General features: G+C 40.9%; 1 protein-coding gene across 6 annotated transcripts in view; it reads right to left on the reverse strand.

The window, feature by feature from the left end:
• HECTD1 (HECT domain E3 ubiquitin protein ligase 1) overlaps positions 1-13565 on the reverse strand; it is a 64204-nt gene extending 50639 nt beyond the window's left edge. For all 6 annotated transcript variants that reach the window (XM_086613656.1, XM_086613655.1, XM_086613654.1 and 3 more), the window contains exons 1-2: positions 13453-13565; positions 10976-11275 (exon numbers count right to left, since the gene is read on the reverse strand). In XM_086613656.1, coding sequence (XP_086469782.1) covers positions 10976-11115 — 140 coding nt within the window. In that variant the 5' untranslated portion in view covers positions 11116-11275; positions 13453-13565. The remainder of the gene's footprint in view (positions 1-10975; positions 11276-13452) is intronic.
• Positions 13566-18348: the final 4783 nt, after the last annotated feature.

Consider the following 18348-nt stretch of genomic DNA (forward strand, 5'->3'; position numbering starts at 1 on the left):
TTATGTATATGTCACTATTATTTAAGTGCAAGGTAAACCCCTACTGGTTTCCTTAGACAGGTCAAAATAAATCAAAGGAACCTATAACCGTCCCAAATATTTGCTGTCGAAGATCAGGTGCCACCAGTAATATAGACCCACAGTGGCTGCGCATTGGACTCCCCTTCAGAAAACCCATCTACATGGGAAAACATGGCTGCCAAAAGTTCCCAGGACAGCAGGGATGCTGAGGGCAGAACCATGGCACTGAATGAACTGATATGACAGGACAGCAACTGATGTTCAGCTTTTAATACACTTTAATCTACTGAGAGATGATGCTTTGGATTTCCAAGAGAAAAGAACACAAATAAACCTTTCATCACTGCAGGTCTCAACTCCCACTGAGCAAAAAAAAGCAAAGTGCATAATTTGTACACTTAAAACATCCCAATATCAAAACCAGTTGCACCATGTTGCTTTCATTCAGACATTATATTAACTAAAAGTAGCAACAGATCTCTTAAAAATGAAATTACAATCGGGAAAAAAAAAAACAAAACAAATTGTTGATGTATCCTCAAAAGCTGGGGGGTGGGCAGGGGAATCACTCTGTTCACAATGCCCTGCTTGCAGTGGAACAAAAAATATAGTGGTGAGTTTGTTTTAATATAGAAAAAATAGCTATTTTAAATAGTTTTTATTCTTTCAAATTAGAAAATGATGGCTAATAGGAGCTAATAGGTAGGTCCAATGTTCAGATTTCTATTTAGGCACTTCTAATGAATTTGAAAATCAAAGGAAAATATTTTTAGATTTTCATTTCTAAGAAGTTGTATTAACATCACATCGGGCACTTCCTAAAACAGCCCTCTCAAGAAGAGTGATTAGGGACAGACTTAGTGTATTAATGAGGTTACTCTGTGTTACTCCTTAGTGAAAGACCGACTTCAGTCAGTTAATGAGGTTACCCTGTGACCAACGCTACAGCTCTTGCTAATTACTTTAAGTCTCTGATGTCCACCCAACTTCATTCCTGTACTACCAGGATAAGCACTTCTGCTACCTATTATCTTGTGAGTCTTCCACCCACCGTGTTTCAAAGATCTTACTGGAAGATAGGTTTGCAAATAACAGTTGTTAAAAGGTCTGAAATAAATACTATTCAGTATCAATATTTACCCTTTATATTCTGATCCATTAAGATTAGGGAGCAGAGCATTCTCTGTTCCCTGTACTGACATCAAGAAAATAACTAAGCCACATTTAAAAAGTGCTGATTTTGTATAATTTCTGTTAAAAAAAAAAATCTCGTTTTCAGTGTTAAAATTAGTTTATTAGATTGTAAAGACCATGATAAACAAATTCCTTAATATACATTATTCCCCAGCAGAAAGTTTAATTGATCTGAAAATATGTTCTAAACATCACAATCATATTGATAAGATGTCAAGAAAAAAAATTTTCAATATAATTATATTACTAGAGCATTTACAGCATTATAATCAGCGTAACTCCATATGCCGACACACACTTCTGAATCTTTCCTTCTCCCCCACCCCAGTCGTCCTTTAGGAACAGAAGCACCCATAGGGACACAAAATTCTTAAATAGCTACAGCAGTAAGCTCCTGCCAGTACTAAGCCGTCGGTCTCGAATGAAGTGACTCAGCTGATTTTACAGCTGGCCAGTATAAAAAGATACCAAGGAAGTAAAAATAGGCACTGTCAACCCATTTCTGCAATTAGACTTCACATTTTAAATGCACTTGGAAGCCTTAGCTAAAACAGCAACAATAATAGTAGCTTAAAGACTACTGTTGTGTTTAAACAAAACCCAAAATAAGGAAGAACAACACCACTTCATCCCCAAAACGGTTAACGCAACTACTGCTTACATGAGGGCGTGTTACTCAGTTCCAGAGGAACCGCTGGATTCAGTGGATATGGAGGCCCTGCCAGGTGACAGAGCCCTCGGCTTCAGGCGCCTGGTCCCAGACATGTGACTTGTGGCAGAAAACCAAGCTCAGCCGCCTGCCAGCACTTGGGCTGGATCTGTAATGCACACCATCTGCCCAGACCAGTTAAAAGGGAGAAAATAAGGAACGATATGTGCCTACAACTACTGAATAATTATTTAATAGATAATAATCTTAAATAACTAAAAATCAAAATACTGAATTCAGTAAATGGTTTTGAGGAAAATTATAACAGTTAAATATTTACAACAACGTGACACACAACTTAAAAGTTCCAACAAACGTACATCCTGCACAACCGATTTGTTCTTAAAGCAATAGCAATCCCAACTGATTTTTGATTAATGATTGTGTTTCCTTTCTGTAGTTCTTTCTGTGGAAGGAAATCTCAGACTTTCCTTCATTGTTTCTGTTGCTGAAATACCATTTTGTTTCCACATATGAACCAAAAACAGAAGCAGAGCAACAATCAAGACCATCCACAAGAGATCTGCACGCACACCTGCGCTGCCTGTATGTATCCTTATCATAGAATCATAGAATGGTTAGGGTTGGAAGGGACCTTAAAGATCATCTAGTTCCAACCCCCGTGCCATGGGCAGGGACATCCTCCACTACACCAGGTTGCCCAAAGCTTCATCCAACCTGGCCTTGAACACTTCCAGGGATGGGGCATCCACAACTTTTCTGGGCAACCTGTTCCAGTGCCTCACCACCCTCAAAGTGAAAAATTTCTTCCTTATATCTAACCTAAATCTGCCCTCTTTCAGTTTAAATCCATTGCCCCTTGTCCTATCACTACACGACCTTGTAAAAAGTCCCTCTCCAGCTTTCCTGTAGGCCCCCTTTAGGTACTGGAAAGCTGCGATAAGATCACCCCGGAGCCTTCTCTTCTCCAGGCTGAACAGTCCCAACTCTCTCAGCCTGTCTTCATAGCAGAGGTGCTCCAGCCCTCTGATCATCTTTGTGGCCCTCCTCTGGACTCGTTCCAGTAGCTCTATGTCCTTCTTGTGTTGGGGACTCCAGAGCTGAACGCAGTATTCCAGGTGGGGTCTCACGAGAGTTGAGTAGAGGAGCAGAATCACCTCCCTCGACCTGCTGGCCACGCTCCTTTTGATACAGCTCAGGATACGGTTGGCTTTCTGGGCTGCCAGCGCACATTGCCGGCTCATGTTGAGCTTCTCATCCACCAGCACTCCCAAGTCCTTTTCCTCAGGGCTGCTCTCAATCCATTCTCCGCCCAGCCTGTACTTGTGCTTGGGATTGCCCCGACCCACATGCAGGACCTTGCACTTGGCCTTGTTGAACTTCATGAGGTTCTCACAGGCCCACCTCTCCAGCCTGTCAAGGTCCCTCTGGATGGCAACCCTTCCCTCCAGCGTGTCCACAACACCACATAGCTTGGTATCATCTGCAAACTTGCTGAGGGTGCACTCAATCCCACTGTCCATGTCGCCAACAAAGATGTTAAATAGCACTGGTCCCAGTACCGACCCCTGAGGAACACCACTCGTCACTGGCCTCCACGTGGACATTGAATGGTTGACCACAACTCTTTGAGTGCGACCATCCAGCCAATTCCTTATCCACCAAGCGGTCCATCCATCAAAACCACGTCTTTCCAGTTTAGAGATAAGGATGTCGTGTGGGACAGTATCAAATGCTTTGGATAAGTCCAGGTAGACAATGTCAGTTGCTCTTCCCCTATCCATCAATGCCGTAATCCTTCTGCACTTATTTCCAAAACATATTGTATGCTGTTTTCTTACAATGCTGCTACAGGACAAATAAAGGCCAGAAAATGTCCATGTATGCATAAGTCTTTAGAGATATCACACTATATTTTAAAGGTACGAGGAAGAAGCAACTACAAATTAACTGCCAATTTAGGAACTTTTACCACAATTATAAAATACTAAACTTTTACAACTCTGAATCTCTACTCTTAACCGCAATCACAGCTCCAGTTGATAAAGTTATAAGATGAAGTTGTTAATTCTCTATCTATTCCAGCAGAAACTCTGTATTATTAGAAATTAAAATAAATTAATTTAGAATTCAAATTTGACATTTCGAAACCCTTTCAAACTGCCTTTTAGCAAAATAAAGAACAGACAGCTGAATCCTCTTCTGAGAGGTCACTAGCACCAGGGAATACATCATCTAAGTATTCAACTATGCATTCAACAAATATCAGTTACATAAAACAAAAGAAAAATGCATAAGAAGAAATAGCTTCTGTAGGATAGGTAATTTCTAAATAAATTATCATTAGCTTTGCTCTTGAATTTACAAAGAATGTGTTGGGCTGCCTATTACATTTTTCAGTATCTTATAAAAGACACACGATGCCTCAGGGTACTAATTCCACGTATGTTCTGTCTCCAGCGTTTTGTAAGTATTTTGCAGAAACTTGGTTCACAGTAGCTGAAGAAATTAAAGAACTTGAAACTACAGATAGTTCTGCCTATGATTTCCACTAGTAGCAACCTCAATTGGGCAAACAGGTAATGGTTCCAGTACACATTACATTTGCTAACATTTCCAAATTAAATAAGCAATTAAAACAAAATGTCTGATTTTGTAAATGTGCCTAAATACGCACATCTCCCCACTGGCTTCTGCTGGATTTCCAGATGCTCAAAAAGAGAACCAACTTAGACAGGAAAACTGCCATTTCCCCATCACCAATCTACGGACCATCTACACTACATCTTGTACACAGTCCCTTCGTAAGAGACCAATATTTAAAATACTTTGACTAGTACAGTCACTCAAGAAAGGTGGCCAGCTATTCGAAATTCCTGTAACACCTATTTTACTGGTCTGATCCGATCTATTAGGAGATGGAATCTTTGGAAAGGTCATTAATTCACTGCCTGAGAACTCTGCACTCATCTTTTGTGTGGTACTTGCAAGAATCACTTCAATTTTTTCTCACACACAAAGCCCCGAACAAAACAAAAGGTATTTGACAATATTACTGATACTTAATAGAAAAAATGACAGGCTAGTCAACATGCAAAACTGTCTGGACTACTCAAGAGGCACAGGCTTATTTAAACAAAATGTGTTTTAACACACACAAATGCCAAGTTATAGATCTTAGTCTAGGTACTACATCAAGCCGTGCCTAAAAAGCCAGTAATCATATCCTGGAAAGCAACTCTGACAATAAATAGCTAAAACCACACTTCCTGTACAATGTTTTGGAAACATCTAACTAAATTTGGGATGTATAACTGTTAAATGTACTACTATAAACAGCATGGATGAAGGCAACACTGGAAAATATTTCAAAAAAAACTTGGAAACTGAACAATTAGAGCGGGAGGAAGATTAGGAGCTGACAAGATACTTGCGTGCAAGTACATTCACAGTAAGAACAGTATCGGCTTTTAATTCAATCAGAAAAGGTGCACTGACTGTCCCCTACAGAATGCAAAAGTTTGGCCAGTTCAAATAGAACACGACAATCAAATTTCAACAACAAAGACAACTAAGCAGCAGTTAATAGCAAAATAGAGGGTAAAATTAGGTAGGATGCCCTACTGGAAGCGTTAACTGCACATTATGCTTGTATCAAACAAGATGCTCAATTCAGCAAAAAATAGGTAAAATACAGGGGCCTATGACAGAAGGGAGGACGTCAACTTAGATGACCTAATCTTCCCTTCCAGTCTTTGCCATCATTAAGATTCTCAAAATGACTAGACAAGGATAATTAATCTCCATAATACCTGTGACAATGAGGCCATAATTCCCATTTTACAAAGAGCAAACAGAAAGACCTTAGCATGTTAAAACCCTTACCATTGCAAAAAAAACCCAACCAACCACTGAACAACAAACAGCCTTAAAAATCAGAAATAGTTCTAAACATTACGCTGTAACAAGATAGCTCCCTGAAAAATACAGCACACACCCCCTACTGCCATCTCAAAAAAGCATTCTATAGGACGCTGAAGAACCCACTATATTGGAGTCCACAGAGCAAAAGACTGGCATTTCACTGCCGCCGCACCCTCTGCCCTCGCTACAAGGCAAAAAAGTTAGCAGGAATCACATGAATCTTGCCATTGGAAAGCTTACAAAATTTCAATTATTGAGATGTCTGCATTAGTCCAAACCAATAATTCACCAAGAACATATGCTTTGCAAGGTTTAAAATAGTGAAAACTGTAGTCTATTGTTGACAGATACTTATCCTAATCTACTCATGGCTGCACTTCAGCACAAAACTGTAATAACGGCCTGACTTTTTCCCCCCCTCCTTAAAGGAGCAAAATGACCAAATCTGTAGGACACACAACACAAAATCACCTTGATACGTATAGAGCTGCTCTCTCAGCCTGTTAGTTTTATCATGATTGTTAAATCTGTTAAAGGGCACTTCACCATTGTCTGAATTGCAAAGATTCTGGCTTTTAAAGCCAGGCCGAACTTTAAAATTAGGCCTGAAAACCACCACTGCGGATTCCCTATCCCTATCTCTACAAGAAAAACTGTTTTTCTCTCATCATTTAATTTTGATTTACTGGAGTTACACGATTCTGATACACACAGGAGCCTGTAGTTTTACGCAGTCAGGTGGAGGCAAAGCTAAACTCAGTCTCACTAGCTCACATCAACACAGTCACTAGAATTTGTTTACACTTGTTATTACATGTTAAGTAAACACAAGGTAGAGATACGCCTTTTCTCTAGTGAATACATACTTAGCAAAGAACAAGGTTTAAGGTAAATTAAATATATTTGACCTAAAAAATAAAATTAAAGGATTTATATTTTACACACTAGAAACCTAAATTCCAATCCTTTGTATAATTTTTGGTTTTATTTGTCAAATAAGCTGATAACTCCTGATGATTCTTTGCTGACCAAATCTGTTAATGCTAAATATACAGAGCCAACTTAGGGTACAGCCAAAGGGGAAGATATGCTTCTCTTTCTGCATGTTAATAAGGCTTATTTCATCTGTCCAGTGTAGAAAAGATTTTACCCAGGTTTTACTTTACTTCTTATACTACTGCCTTGTTCCACAAGTTTTCTCAAGGAAAATAATTAAATAAAAACTACCTTGCTAAATACTTTTACTATGGCAGATAGGGAAAGAAAATAGCAACACAAAGCCCAGATCTGAGGAGTTCTCATTTTATTTCACAAAAAAAATGAAGTGAAACAATCAGGGCGAAAAAGATAAACTGAAACATCTGTGTAGAAAAGGACTATATTAATAACGTGAGTCTGTAACTAAAAGCCTCTACATTGTCTTTGAAATTACCTGTTACAATTTAATCACTAAAAATATCATTTCAATTATGTTTATATAAAATGCATATTCAAAACTCCTGTTAAAGTTGACTTAATAGCACAAAGTTTAACTACAATTTGAGACTAACACTTATAGTCACAATGAGTTTACTCCACTACTTAACAGAACCATTTCTATTCAGTCATTAAGTTTCTGTAGTTGGAGCTACTGGCTTTTGCTGATGGCAGAATGTTAACCATTCTTCACGCTAAGTGACTAACAGTGTCTGTGACTCATTATCACCAGAAGATGAATACGCCGCCGATTTTTTTAACGCTAACACATGAGTAACACTAAAAATAATTTAATCAGATGTAATATGTAAATATGAGGAGTAAAGAAACGTCAGCTATTTGGCACCACTACCTGTTATTGGCTGCATACCCTGCAATCTGTTCTGATAATGCTAGAAGTTTGCCAGAACACTACGAAGTACACCAGCATACATTTGTACCTACTTCTGTTTTTCTGATTTGATTTGATCTGAAACACTAGTTCCAATATCCCTTACTCTTGTACCGAAGCAAATTACTAGGCTTTAAATATATCATTTCCTCGAGAACATGTTTGCAAAGTAACCCTATTACTTTACTACAATAATGAAGTACAAGATTTTGAATCCATCATTTCAATACTTCCCCGACTCCTCCAAGTTTGTGATCTTTCTTTGCTAAGTGACTGCGTATTACCCTTAATTCCTTAAGAAATCAGTCCTGAAACAGTGGTATGCTTTTAGGGAAAAGGCATAGCATTCATGTCAATACTTTTCATGTGTCTTTGTTTCAGAGCTTTGCCAGCCCTCACCATATGCAGCTTTTAATCACCAGATGTAATTCACTAGAATAATGAGCTTTTTCTTAGCTTACACAAGAAATTATTTGCTCTTATGATGTAAAAGTGCACTAATACTTTAGTATTTAAAGTCACTTTAACTTATCCCTGAAAAACACCACATTTTACTTGCCAAGAAATTGACTGTTTTAAGATTCCACCTTCCATCTTCCAGTTTTTGAATTCCACAGACAAAAAGTTTTCTCTAAAGTTTTCTTAGTCAACATAATGAATATTGATAAGCAATTAAAAGATCTTGAAATAAAATCTGCACAGCATACAAAAACTTAGGAATGCTCTTCTTGCTTAATAGAAGAAAAAATGTTGTAAAATGTAAAGGTTGGTTTTCTTGCCAACAGAAAAATATGTTCACATTATAAATCAGGTATACACTGAAACCATTTTCAAAATTAGTTCCTGAAAAATAGGTTTGGCAACTCTTCTGTCACGCAGTAAATCTCCTATTTAGACAAGCAATAATTCCTTTAAAAACATAGCTGAAAAGCAACTTTAAAATACTACCAAGGATTATTTTACTTACACTCTCTCAGCACATGACAGTTTTGGCTACTTGAACTGTCATTTGGAAAGATTTTAAAAATACTTTTCAAGACATCATCTATTTCTTACAGTGCATTTCAAAATAAATAGTCACCTTGAAATGCAGGTTATGATACCAGACACCTGATACAATCCACTGAAAAGCTGTCCACTGAAGACAGTATACCTTTCTCTGCTTCTCCCATATTTCCAGTTATGCAGTGCTCCACCTCCAGCGCTCATCAGACACCTCTGTGATCTCCTGTAATTCACTGTAATAGCAGAAAACTAGCCATCTTCTTCAGTGGGTTTAAAAAGCAGCTTGCTCTTTCAGTGAATTAGAGGAGCCCAGTAAGCCCTAACACTGGCATGAAGTAGGAATATGGCTGGGAGCAATAAAAATGGTGAGTGATAAACAAGAAGAAGTAGCTCTCCCTTTTGAAGGTAATGAGCTACTGTGTCAGCTCACCAACTATCATGGAACCACATCTTCAGTATATTCACAGTGCCAATTAAAAGTACCAGTTCTAACTTTACTGTAAAATCACTTGAACAGGCAGGGAAACTTGATAACTTTTTCCCAATTTACACCTTATCCTCTTCTGTTTGTCTTTGAGGAAAGCTTACAGCAGCAAAAGAGATCAACAGCTTAGAAGATCAGTAAAATTAAATTATACCAAGGCTCAAAACAAAAATTAAAATGCCCAATGATATTCTAAATGTTTCTTCCTTCAGATGTAAAAACTAATTTTAAAACCACAACACTGCAATAACAGAGCTTTCATTATCTATACTTTAAGAAAAAAAAAAGCACTTGGACTATTTAATTTCTTTATAATGAGATGAAAGTCTGTTCTAAATAAAACACAAAAAACCCACAACTCATTCATATTTTAAAAGTTGACATTTCATTCCTGATCCTCAAATACCCAGAAGATATCCTTACAAATGCTTATGCTCAAACTTCTACTTCTGTTCTATACTGAATATACTGAAGCGGAAGTTCACCCAGATTTGTCAGAAAAATTCATTCTTAGCTACCAAATTGTTTTCTACAGCTGCAAATTTAAGAATCAGCTTTTCTGAGGCTGAAAACATAGTGCTCCACCAGTATCAGAACTACAAGGGACAGACGGGGAAGCCAAACGCATCTACCCACAGTAAGTCTCTTCCAAGGCAAAATTTTACCTGCAAGCTTGCCAAGGCCAAGATCACGGCCATTCCAAGCTCTAAAGCCGCGTACAAAACCATGCTCACTGTCACACAACTACTACAAATGCAAATTGTAGAGATGAATGAATTTTATACTTCCCATAATAAAACCAGTCGTGAAAGACGAACAGCTTGTAAGAGATAAGCCTGAAAACTATTCTCTTCTTAAAGGCTACAAAACTAAACACTGTAACAAAAACTACCTTCTTAAATGCTTCTAAACCCACTCAGCTAAGAAGCAGGATATATCAGAAAGACCCTACCCATCCTCCAAGACTCAAAAGAAAGAAAAGTGAGAGCAATGAAAAAAAGATGAAAAGAGGAGAGAAGCAAAAGCATCAAAATAAGAACTGGGGAAACAAACAAACAATTGAAAAATACACCAAAAAAGGGTAAGCGGTGTCAGATTTAAAAGCTGTGATTGCTTACGCTTTTGCCACCTTCTTTCCCCACTACTGGCGGGCCCGCACAGGAAGCGGTGTAACACATGCACAGCAACACTATTAAGTAACAGAAGTGGTTACATCAGCATTTCTGCTGTGCGAAAGTCAAAAAGGAGTGAGAGCTGGGACTGTGCTATAGAAGTGCACAAACACAGATGAGGAGGAGGGTGGCATGAGCAGCAACATTCTTCAGAGAAAGGGCAAAATACTCGCATGAACAGTGGTTAATATTTGTGATTTTTGTTTGGATTTACAGAGCTCAGAAAAAGCTACTATATCTCTTGAGAAAACCGTTGCAAGAGTATGGATGCTTAAATACATCTAGGTGATTATTACAGTTTTAATGCAAAAAAAAAAAAAGTTTTCCTCTACCATTAAAACCAAAATAAAACAACACCCCAACACTTCCACACCACAACTCTGAACACATTTCTTTAAATTAAACAACCAGATCTTGTGTCAGAATGGGCAACGCGGAGCACTCACAGTAATTTTTTAACCAGACAACACAAGCACTTCACACAAAACTAACAGAAACTCTTCATTTCAGTCATCTACACTCAAGTTCAGTCTGTAAAAACATTTTTGACACTGAAATTTTCTAGGAACATTAAATGTTATAAACAGCTACTGAGAGAAGAAAACAACATTCCATAAACGAAAGCCGAAACTACTTACGTTTCAAAACAGCGATCCACGTTGTCTGACATGAGAAGTAGCATGCATAGCTGTTCCAGTGCTATTAGCTGCATATCCCTTTCATCTCCCTGCCCCATCTGCAGCCACTCCAGCAACGTGTCTGGGTCCACATCTGCCATGTTTTGTTGTTTTGTTTTCTTTTTTTTTTTTAAAAAAAAAAAAAGCTGCCTCCGCTTAAATTAAAAAGTACCAAAAATATCCTTTAATTGTTCAAGCCACACTAACTTGAGCACAACTAATGTCTCTCTTCAGCCAACCCCAGGCTTTTGCCGTTTTCACCTGGAAAAAAAAAAAATTATCACAATCTTGTCTTTAAACTTTTCAGATTTGCTTCTCTCTAAAACACATAGCATATTTTTGGGCTCACATTAAGAAAACTTCCATATATTTGATCAGCAACTTTTTTTTTTCCCAAGCTTTGTACATGAGTAACAATAATAAGTTTGTTTTATTTCACTAGCAATAAGTTTCTAGTACCAGCTGACGATCAAGCATGACTTAGAGTCTACTCTTATTTATAAGATAACTGAAAATTAAAACTTACGCAGAAAAACTGTGCTTAACCCTTTTGTATATTCTCAAAGCAGCTATAAAGACAAATAGAGGTGTCTTGCCTATCTACTTTACTTTAATACCACTTTATAATAAAACTGTTCAACCTTCTGAAAGATGGATTACCTCCTCACTAAAGTACTCAAATATAAAAAGGCATCAAATGTCACATTTTAAGTACAAATCCACAAAACAAAAAAAAACGAGATGCACAACTAAAGACTTGAAGAATCTTTACAGAAGTTTTATTAATCCTTCATCTTTTAAAATAGCATTTGAACATAAGGAAAATAAGCTTTTCAAGTCAAAGGATAAAAACAACACAACAGAGTTAAGGGTCTGTTGGGGGTTTTTTTAGGTAAAAATGTATGTAATCCACATCTTTTAAAAAATGCAGTGAATAATTCAAATAATTCATGTACATATAAGGAAAACAACATTATTCACTGGCCCAATGCCATAGCTGTACATGCAAGCTGAAGACCAAAAAAGTCTCTTTAAAACATTGAGATATTTTTGACCTATGTGCTTGCTTTTTACCTTGTTTTACTAACAAACAGTCAAATTCACCTCCCATGCTTAAGAACACAGCAAACATGAATATTTCCATATAAAAACTAAAACAAAGGTTATAAACCAATCTCTCCAAATTAAACATACATGAAAAAAACTGATTATTTTTTAAATGTATCTTATAAAAAAATAAACAGTTTACCAAACTCATAGGTAAACGTGAAATACTGGACAGTGTCTGCACAAATTGAGGAGGGGGTGGGGAGAGAGAAGCTCGATCTGGACAAAGTCTGCCTAGTTGTTTACTTGCTACTAATGAGTTAATAGTTAAAAAATAACTCCATCAAGGGCACATCTACAAAAGGGAATCAGAAAATCGGTATTACGTGGAGAAACGTACACTGAATCAGCAGTGCTGTTTCACAATAGCTCTGAACTCAAAGATGTGAAAAAACAAAAGTACGACAGTACAATGACTATTTTTTAAAAATTTAGGACCATAACGACATTACAGATCACTCCATTACTGCTTGCCACATATATTTTTGTTACTGCTGCTGTCTTGCTGTAAAAAGTAATTGAAACGCTACTAAACTCATGCTCTGTGCTTTAAACAATGCCGTAGATCCTCCGAGCTGTTTACAGACTGCATTTCCTGTTCCAAGACTAAATAAAACTACTTCCAGCCAGCACAAGTGGGATCACATTGTGGGCACAGCACATCCCCTTAACGCCACTAAATTATTAACTTCGGCGGGGGGGCGGGGAGAAGAAAGGGTAAAGGCAACAGAAACAAGAAAATTAACAGGAGGCAGTGGAAGCGGGGTAAGTTCAACACAGGCACCTGCTGTTCTCCTCCCCAGCCGGGCTCCGCTCAGACGGAAGCGGACCGCTGAGCGGAAAGCGGAGCGGGGCGAGAGGCCGGGGCTCCCACGGGACCCGCGCACAAAAGGGGCCGGGCCGCAGGCGAGCTCACCCCCCGCCGCCCGGGCCTGCACACACGGGCGGGCGACAGGCCGGGCCGCGGGGCCCCCTCCTCACGCCGGGCCGCCCGGGGAAGGGAAACCCTCGCCCCGCCGCCACCCTCCTCGCCGCCCCGCGCACGGGCGAGCCGGCGGCGCGAAGGGCTCCCCGGCAGCGCCGCCCCGCTCTGCCCCTCAGCCCCACACGGAGACCTCCCGGCGCCCGCCGCCGCCCCCGTCCCCGGCCTCCCGGCCCGCTCCCCCCGGGCCTGCCGACACCGACCCGTCAGGCCCGGGCAGCGACGCTCGAGTTCCTGGCGAGCCGCAGGCCTCGCAGGGTGACCCAGCCTGGCGGCTCAGGAAAGGCGCCGCCCGCTCCGCGCCAACAGAAGCGGCCCCGCACCCTCCGCGCGCCCGCCCGCCGCTCACCTCGGCCTCCCGCAGTCCCTCCGCCGGGACCGGGACCGAGCCCTCCTCAGCGCCGCAGGGAAACGGGAAGAGAGGCGAGAAGGAGGCAGCGGCGGCCCGAGCCCCGCAGCAGGCGGCAGCCAACGGCATCCATGGCGCTCCGCCCGGCACGGGATTGGGTGGGAGGAGGGGGAAGGGAGTTGCTCCGCGGCCTCGGGGGGAGGAGCTGGCGCCGGCCGCGCGGCCGCTGGGGGCGCTGCGGGAGCGGCACTGCCGCCGGTCGGACCCCGGCGTGTCCTGTGGCACCGCCCCGGCCTGGGCCTGCGGCCGCCCCCCGGAACGGGATGGGGCCCGCGCTTCCGCAGCCGCCTCTGGAGGGTCCGGTGCCTGCGCCGCGGCGGCCGTGCTCCCCTCGGGGGCGCCGTGCGCGACCGCCCCTCAGCTCCCTGTGCCCGAGAGCGGAGCCTCGGGCCCGGCTCCCGCGCCCCGGCCCCACAAGGGCCTTCCCGGCCTCGGGAGCGGGGCCCTGGCTGCTCAGGGCGCCCGGCCGCCCTCGGCGGTGCGACGCGGGAGTCGGGGCTTGCCCGGCGTGTCTGCCGGTTCGCCCCGGGCTTGGGCGGCCTTTCCCTGGCTGCATAGCGATTTTATTTTTATTTTTATTATTACAGATCACCTTATTTCATGCCATATTCGCGTTATTTACTTCAATATTGTATTCTTTATGTTTGGGGAGGGGAGGGGGGGACTCTTGAAAACGCTTTGTTCCATCCGGTGAAGGGATGGCGGCGAACAGATTTAAGCGAAGCCGTAATAGGTCTTTCAGAGCAGAGGGTTTTAACTTCCTCTTCTCTTGTCGTGGATTCGAGATACTGCGGCTATGCCGTGTAGCTTGAGACGTGCTTTGCAAAGTACTGCGTGGTTACCTTGCGTATGATCAAAAAATAATGGAAGGAAACTGCTATAAATTTAAAATGAAGGACTGGAAGCAAAGAATCTTCAAAATAATTTCCTTCTCTGAAGGGTGACATGCGTTTTTCTAAGGAATTTAAGCCTATTAATATAAGTACAGTAAATAAGATTATTGTACATTTCAATGTCATTCCTACCTGCCTCATAGACATTTCCTGTAATTAGGAGGCTAAAGCTACACACTGAACAAAAAGGCAATAGCCGTCATGCTCGGTTGAAACTTGCTGAATGCAGAAATGTTTATTGTTTCATGTTGCAGTAGCACCTCCAGAAAGTGTTACCTTGATTCCTGTAGGTTTTTTTCAGAATACAAGAAGAGTGCTTCCTTTCTGTCTCTTTCTGATTTGTAAGGCAGCTTAGCCTTTCTGTCTTACCGTATTACGTCTGTCTTAACTGCCGTTTGTTCCAGCTCTGCCAAGATTTACATGTATATCCTTTGCCTATGCTTGTCCTTCAGAGGTCAGCAAGACTTCTTATATGCTTAAAGTTAAGGACATGAGGCAGCAGGACGACTGAGTCTGCAGTCTTTAAATTTAGAAGCTTGATCTTCTTTCACTTTCACTGGTGCAGAAGCAGCAGCAGAATTAGGCCAAACTTATGAGAACTGCATCTGCTAGGTGACCTCGCTCCTGTTGCATGATGCTAGAACAATTTCCTTTGCTTTTTATTGTGAAGAGAGGTTTCAATTAAAACAATGTTATGAATTTCTTCCAAAGATCAAAACCAAATGCTGATTTTCAGTTGTGAAGACCAAAAACTTTGAAATCAAATTAATGTTTCACTCTTAGCATATAGGCTGCCTTTTCTGCTTCAGGCGTCTTTGGACAGATACGTGATTATCCATGGAGAAGATGAGGTTATTGAAAAATAGATCAATTTAGGAACAAAATCAAAAGTTTAAATATTGTACATGCGAAGAAGGTACATGTGGATTTTAAGTACTCTTAAGTATGAGTACAACGCTTAAAAATACTGGAAATAGCTTTCAGTGCTGTGTATCTTTATTTCTAAATGGATCAATGTAAATACTTCCATGCTGTGTTGCATTAATTGCCCAATCTGATATATCCTATATTTTATATATATTAAAGGAAGCATATCAAGTAATGTATTACAGCTTTAGTCATGAATCAGGATTTTCATTGCGATACATTTGTAATACTTAAGAGTTTGCTGGTGATTTTTCTTCCTCGTTGCCAGATTTCTTCTCCCCAGAATGAATCTGAAAAAGAAGGAATGATCTTCTGACTAGATAATCTTTGCTTTATTGATTATGTACTTCTTACGAGATGTGTGTTCATGGTCTGATTAATACTTTTTCCACTTCACGTGCTGACTGGGCATTCAAGTTACTTTCGGCAGTCGTCAAGAGAGTGCTCCATTGAAATATATCACAGCAAGTGATACCCCGCAAGTGACTGTTTCAGGCTCCCTCTGTGTACAGTGCTGATCCAGGCTAAGACTACCTCTGTTATAAAGTGACTATAACACTTAGTGAGAAGGAAATCACTAGCAAATAAGAGTACAGTTAGCGGATAAGACAGACATAAGAATTGCATCAGTCATTTTTAAGGAATTACTTGCTTTCATTTGAATTTTCATATGAACAAAGTTTTGCTCAGACCCCCAGATTTCCAGCCTGTGGCTGTCCTTTGGTTAGTGCTAGGTCTAAGGGTATTGAGGAAGAAGGACTTTGCGTGGATTAGTGCAGCCAAACGGGGAAGGCAAGTAATGCCGTATACTGAAGTGAACGAGTAATGGAGCTCGACTGTTACAGTTGCTTTGAAAAAAATTTGCTGAGCATTGTGTGAAACTTGCAGAAACAACTACAGTTCCCCATACTTGCACAATGTGCGTGTTATTCATTCAGGCATAAAATGACGTAACACCAGCTGACACTCACTTCATGTATGACCTTGGCCTAATCCCTTAATCATGCATGTCTGTTTCCTCCTTTATAAGAAAACAGGATAGTAATGCTGGAGTCAGAAGTGTCTTAGCATTTATGGAACTGTGAGTTGCTGAGGCTTGTTACTATATTGAGTCTTAAATAACACTATAAAACAGAATTCCTCTTTATGACTACGCTTGAGCAGTCCACACATGTAAGTGACCGAGGATGCTTTGGAAATGAGGTCACACAAGGTCAACGCAGATGGACCTTTATAGGGCATGATATTGACCGATGACCAGCATTTTTGCTGCAGTGTATTTACCTGAAAATTAGAACTTGGCTTTAAAAGAGAAAACATCAGGGCAATTACTGGCATACTGTTATATCAGAGACACATGAACCACAGAGAAATATGCCATGGAGGGTGCTAAGGGTCAGGGGTTGGAGGGCTGCGGATGCAGAGAGCTTCTGAGACACGTTATAAAGGACACTCCACTTGAGACAGCTACTTGATAAGAAGACATGGCAGAATTTTGCGAAATCTTCCCAGGATGAGGAAAAAAAAAAGCCAAATGTTTTTTCACTTGTAGCTCAAAGTAAAATAATAACATTTATTACTGCCTTTATATTATATTCAGGCTGATGTTTTCTGTATGGTTTTAGCTGATAGCAGAAGGAAAGATCTGTCACGGGTACTGTTGATGTCACAGTGTGATACTAAGGACTGTAACCTTCAGATAGGAATGATTGGACGTTTGTTACAGAAAATACAAAGCTCTGGCCAAAAATCAAACTGACATACACCTGCAATTCAAACTAAACAAGCAGTCTCAGGTTCCTCTGTATATTTTTAATTCATGTGGAAGCTAGAACCTAGTGTAATTGATGTTTTGGTTAGCTGTACTGCCCACCTCTGAATGCATGCCAAGTTGAGGTTTCCAAATATATCACTCCTCTAGAGTAAATAGATCAGAGGGTGACATAAACAGACCCTGAACACCTCCACAATTTAATTGAGTAGTTTATGCAAAAGGCCAGTGCTGTGCCCAGCCAAATAAAACAGTTAGGATATTTATGGACTATTTATCCTTTTGCTTTAACACTTTTTTTCTCTGCCACCCACACAGTAATGTAGTAAAAAACACTGAAAGTTTTTACTCCTCCAGAAACAAAATATGAATAATGCAATACAGTTTTCATTTTCTTGATGAATATTATATTTTTAAAGAAAAAGTTAATTAATGTTGACTGCACTTTTCAAAGCAAGGAGGTCAGGTATTACAGAAACTTCCTTGCTGTAACAGGCAAGGTTTAGTTTTACTGAATTTGGCTATTTAAACTTACTTCTCAAGCATATTGTTAAAAATATTTTCTTCTAGAAAACCTGTTTTTTTCACAAATAAAATGCAGTTGGTAAAAGCTTTTTTATTTAAATCCTCCTGCGTTACCCATGCTCTCCTCTTAGCCGCTTTCCCGTTGCATGAGCCTGGGGAGCACAAACGCAGCGTCGTCGTCTTGACTTCCCAAAAAGCACGCGTCAGTTTTTGCGGCCCCGGCAGGGACCGGACGGACAGTTGTGTGCCCGCTGCGCGGCGTGGCGTGTTTGGGAGGTGCGGTCGTGGGTAAGCCACCGTGGCAGGCGCCGGGTGAGACCTCGCCGCTTCGGGAGCCCGAGTGTCGCAACTGCGCGTGTGGATGGGGTGAGCGCGTCACTAACGTTGACGTGATAAATGTGCGGGTGACATGCCGGTGGCTGGTGTTTATGGAGGTCCAGGGCTGAGTCATTGCTCTTCTTGTTACGCTCCTCCTCAGGAGAGCGTCAGCTTCCTGGAAGGTTCTTGTCCTCAGAGCCGAGGGAATGAACGTGAAAGTGTACAGGAGGGCATGGTTTTCAGAAAACTGCCAATGCTCTGAAATTACCTTTTCTTCTTTCTGAAGTTATTGATCAAAATCATAGAAATTGTAGTGCTTTTTCCTACGTAAACTCACCTATGTGGGGTTTCTTTTTGTTGGTAAGTAGAAGTTTGCATTTTTGGTATTCCAGGCTGGGGAGT

This window comes from Tauraco erythrolophus, chromosome 6 (assembly GCF_009769465.1).
Source record: "Tauraco erythrolophus isolate bTauEry1 chromosome 6, bTauEry1.pri, whole genome shotgun sequence".
Lineage (NCBI taxonomy): Eukaryota > Metazoa > Chordata > Aves > Musophagiformes > Musophagidae > Tauraco > Tauraco erythrolophus.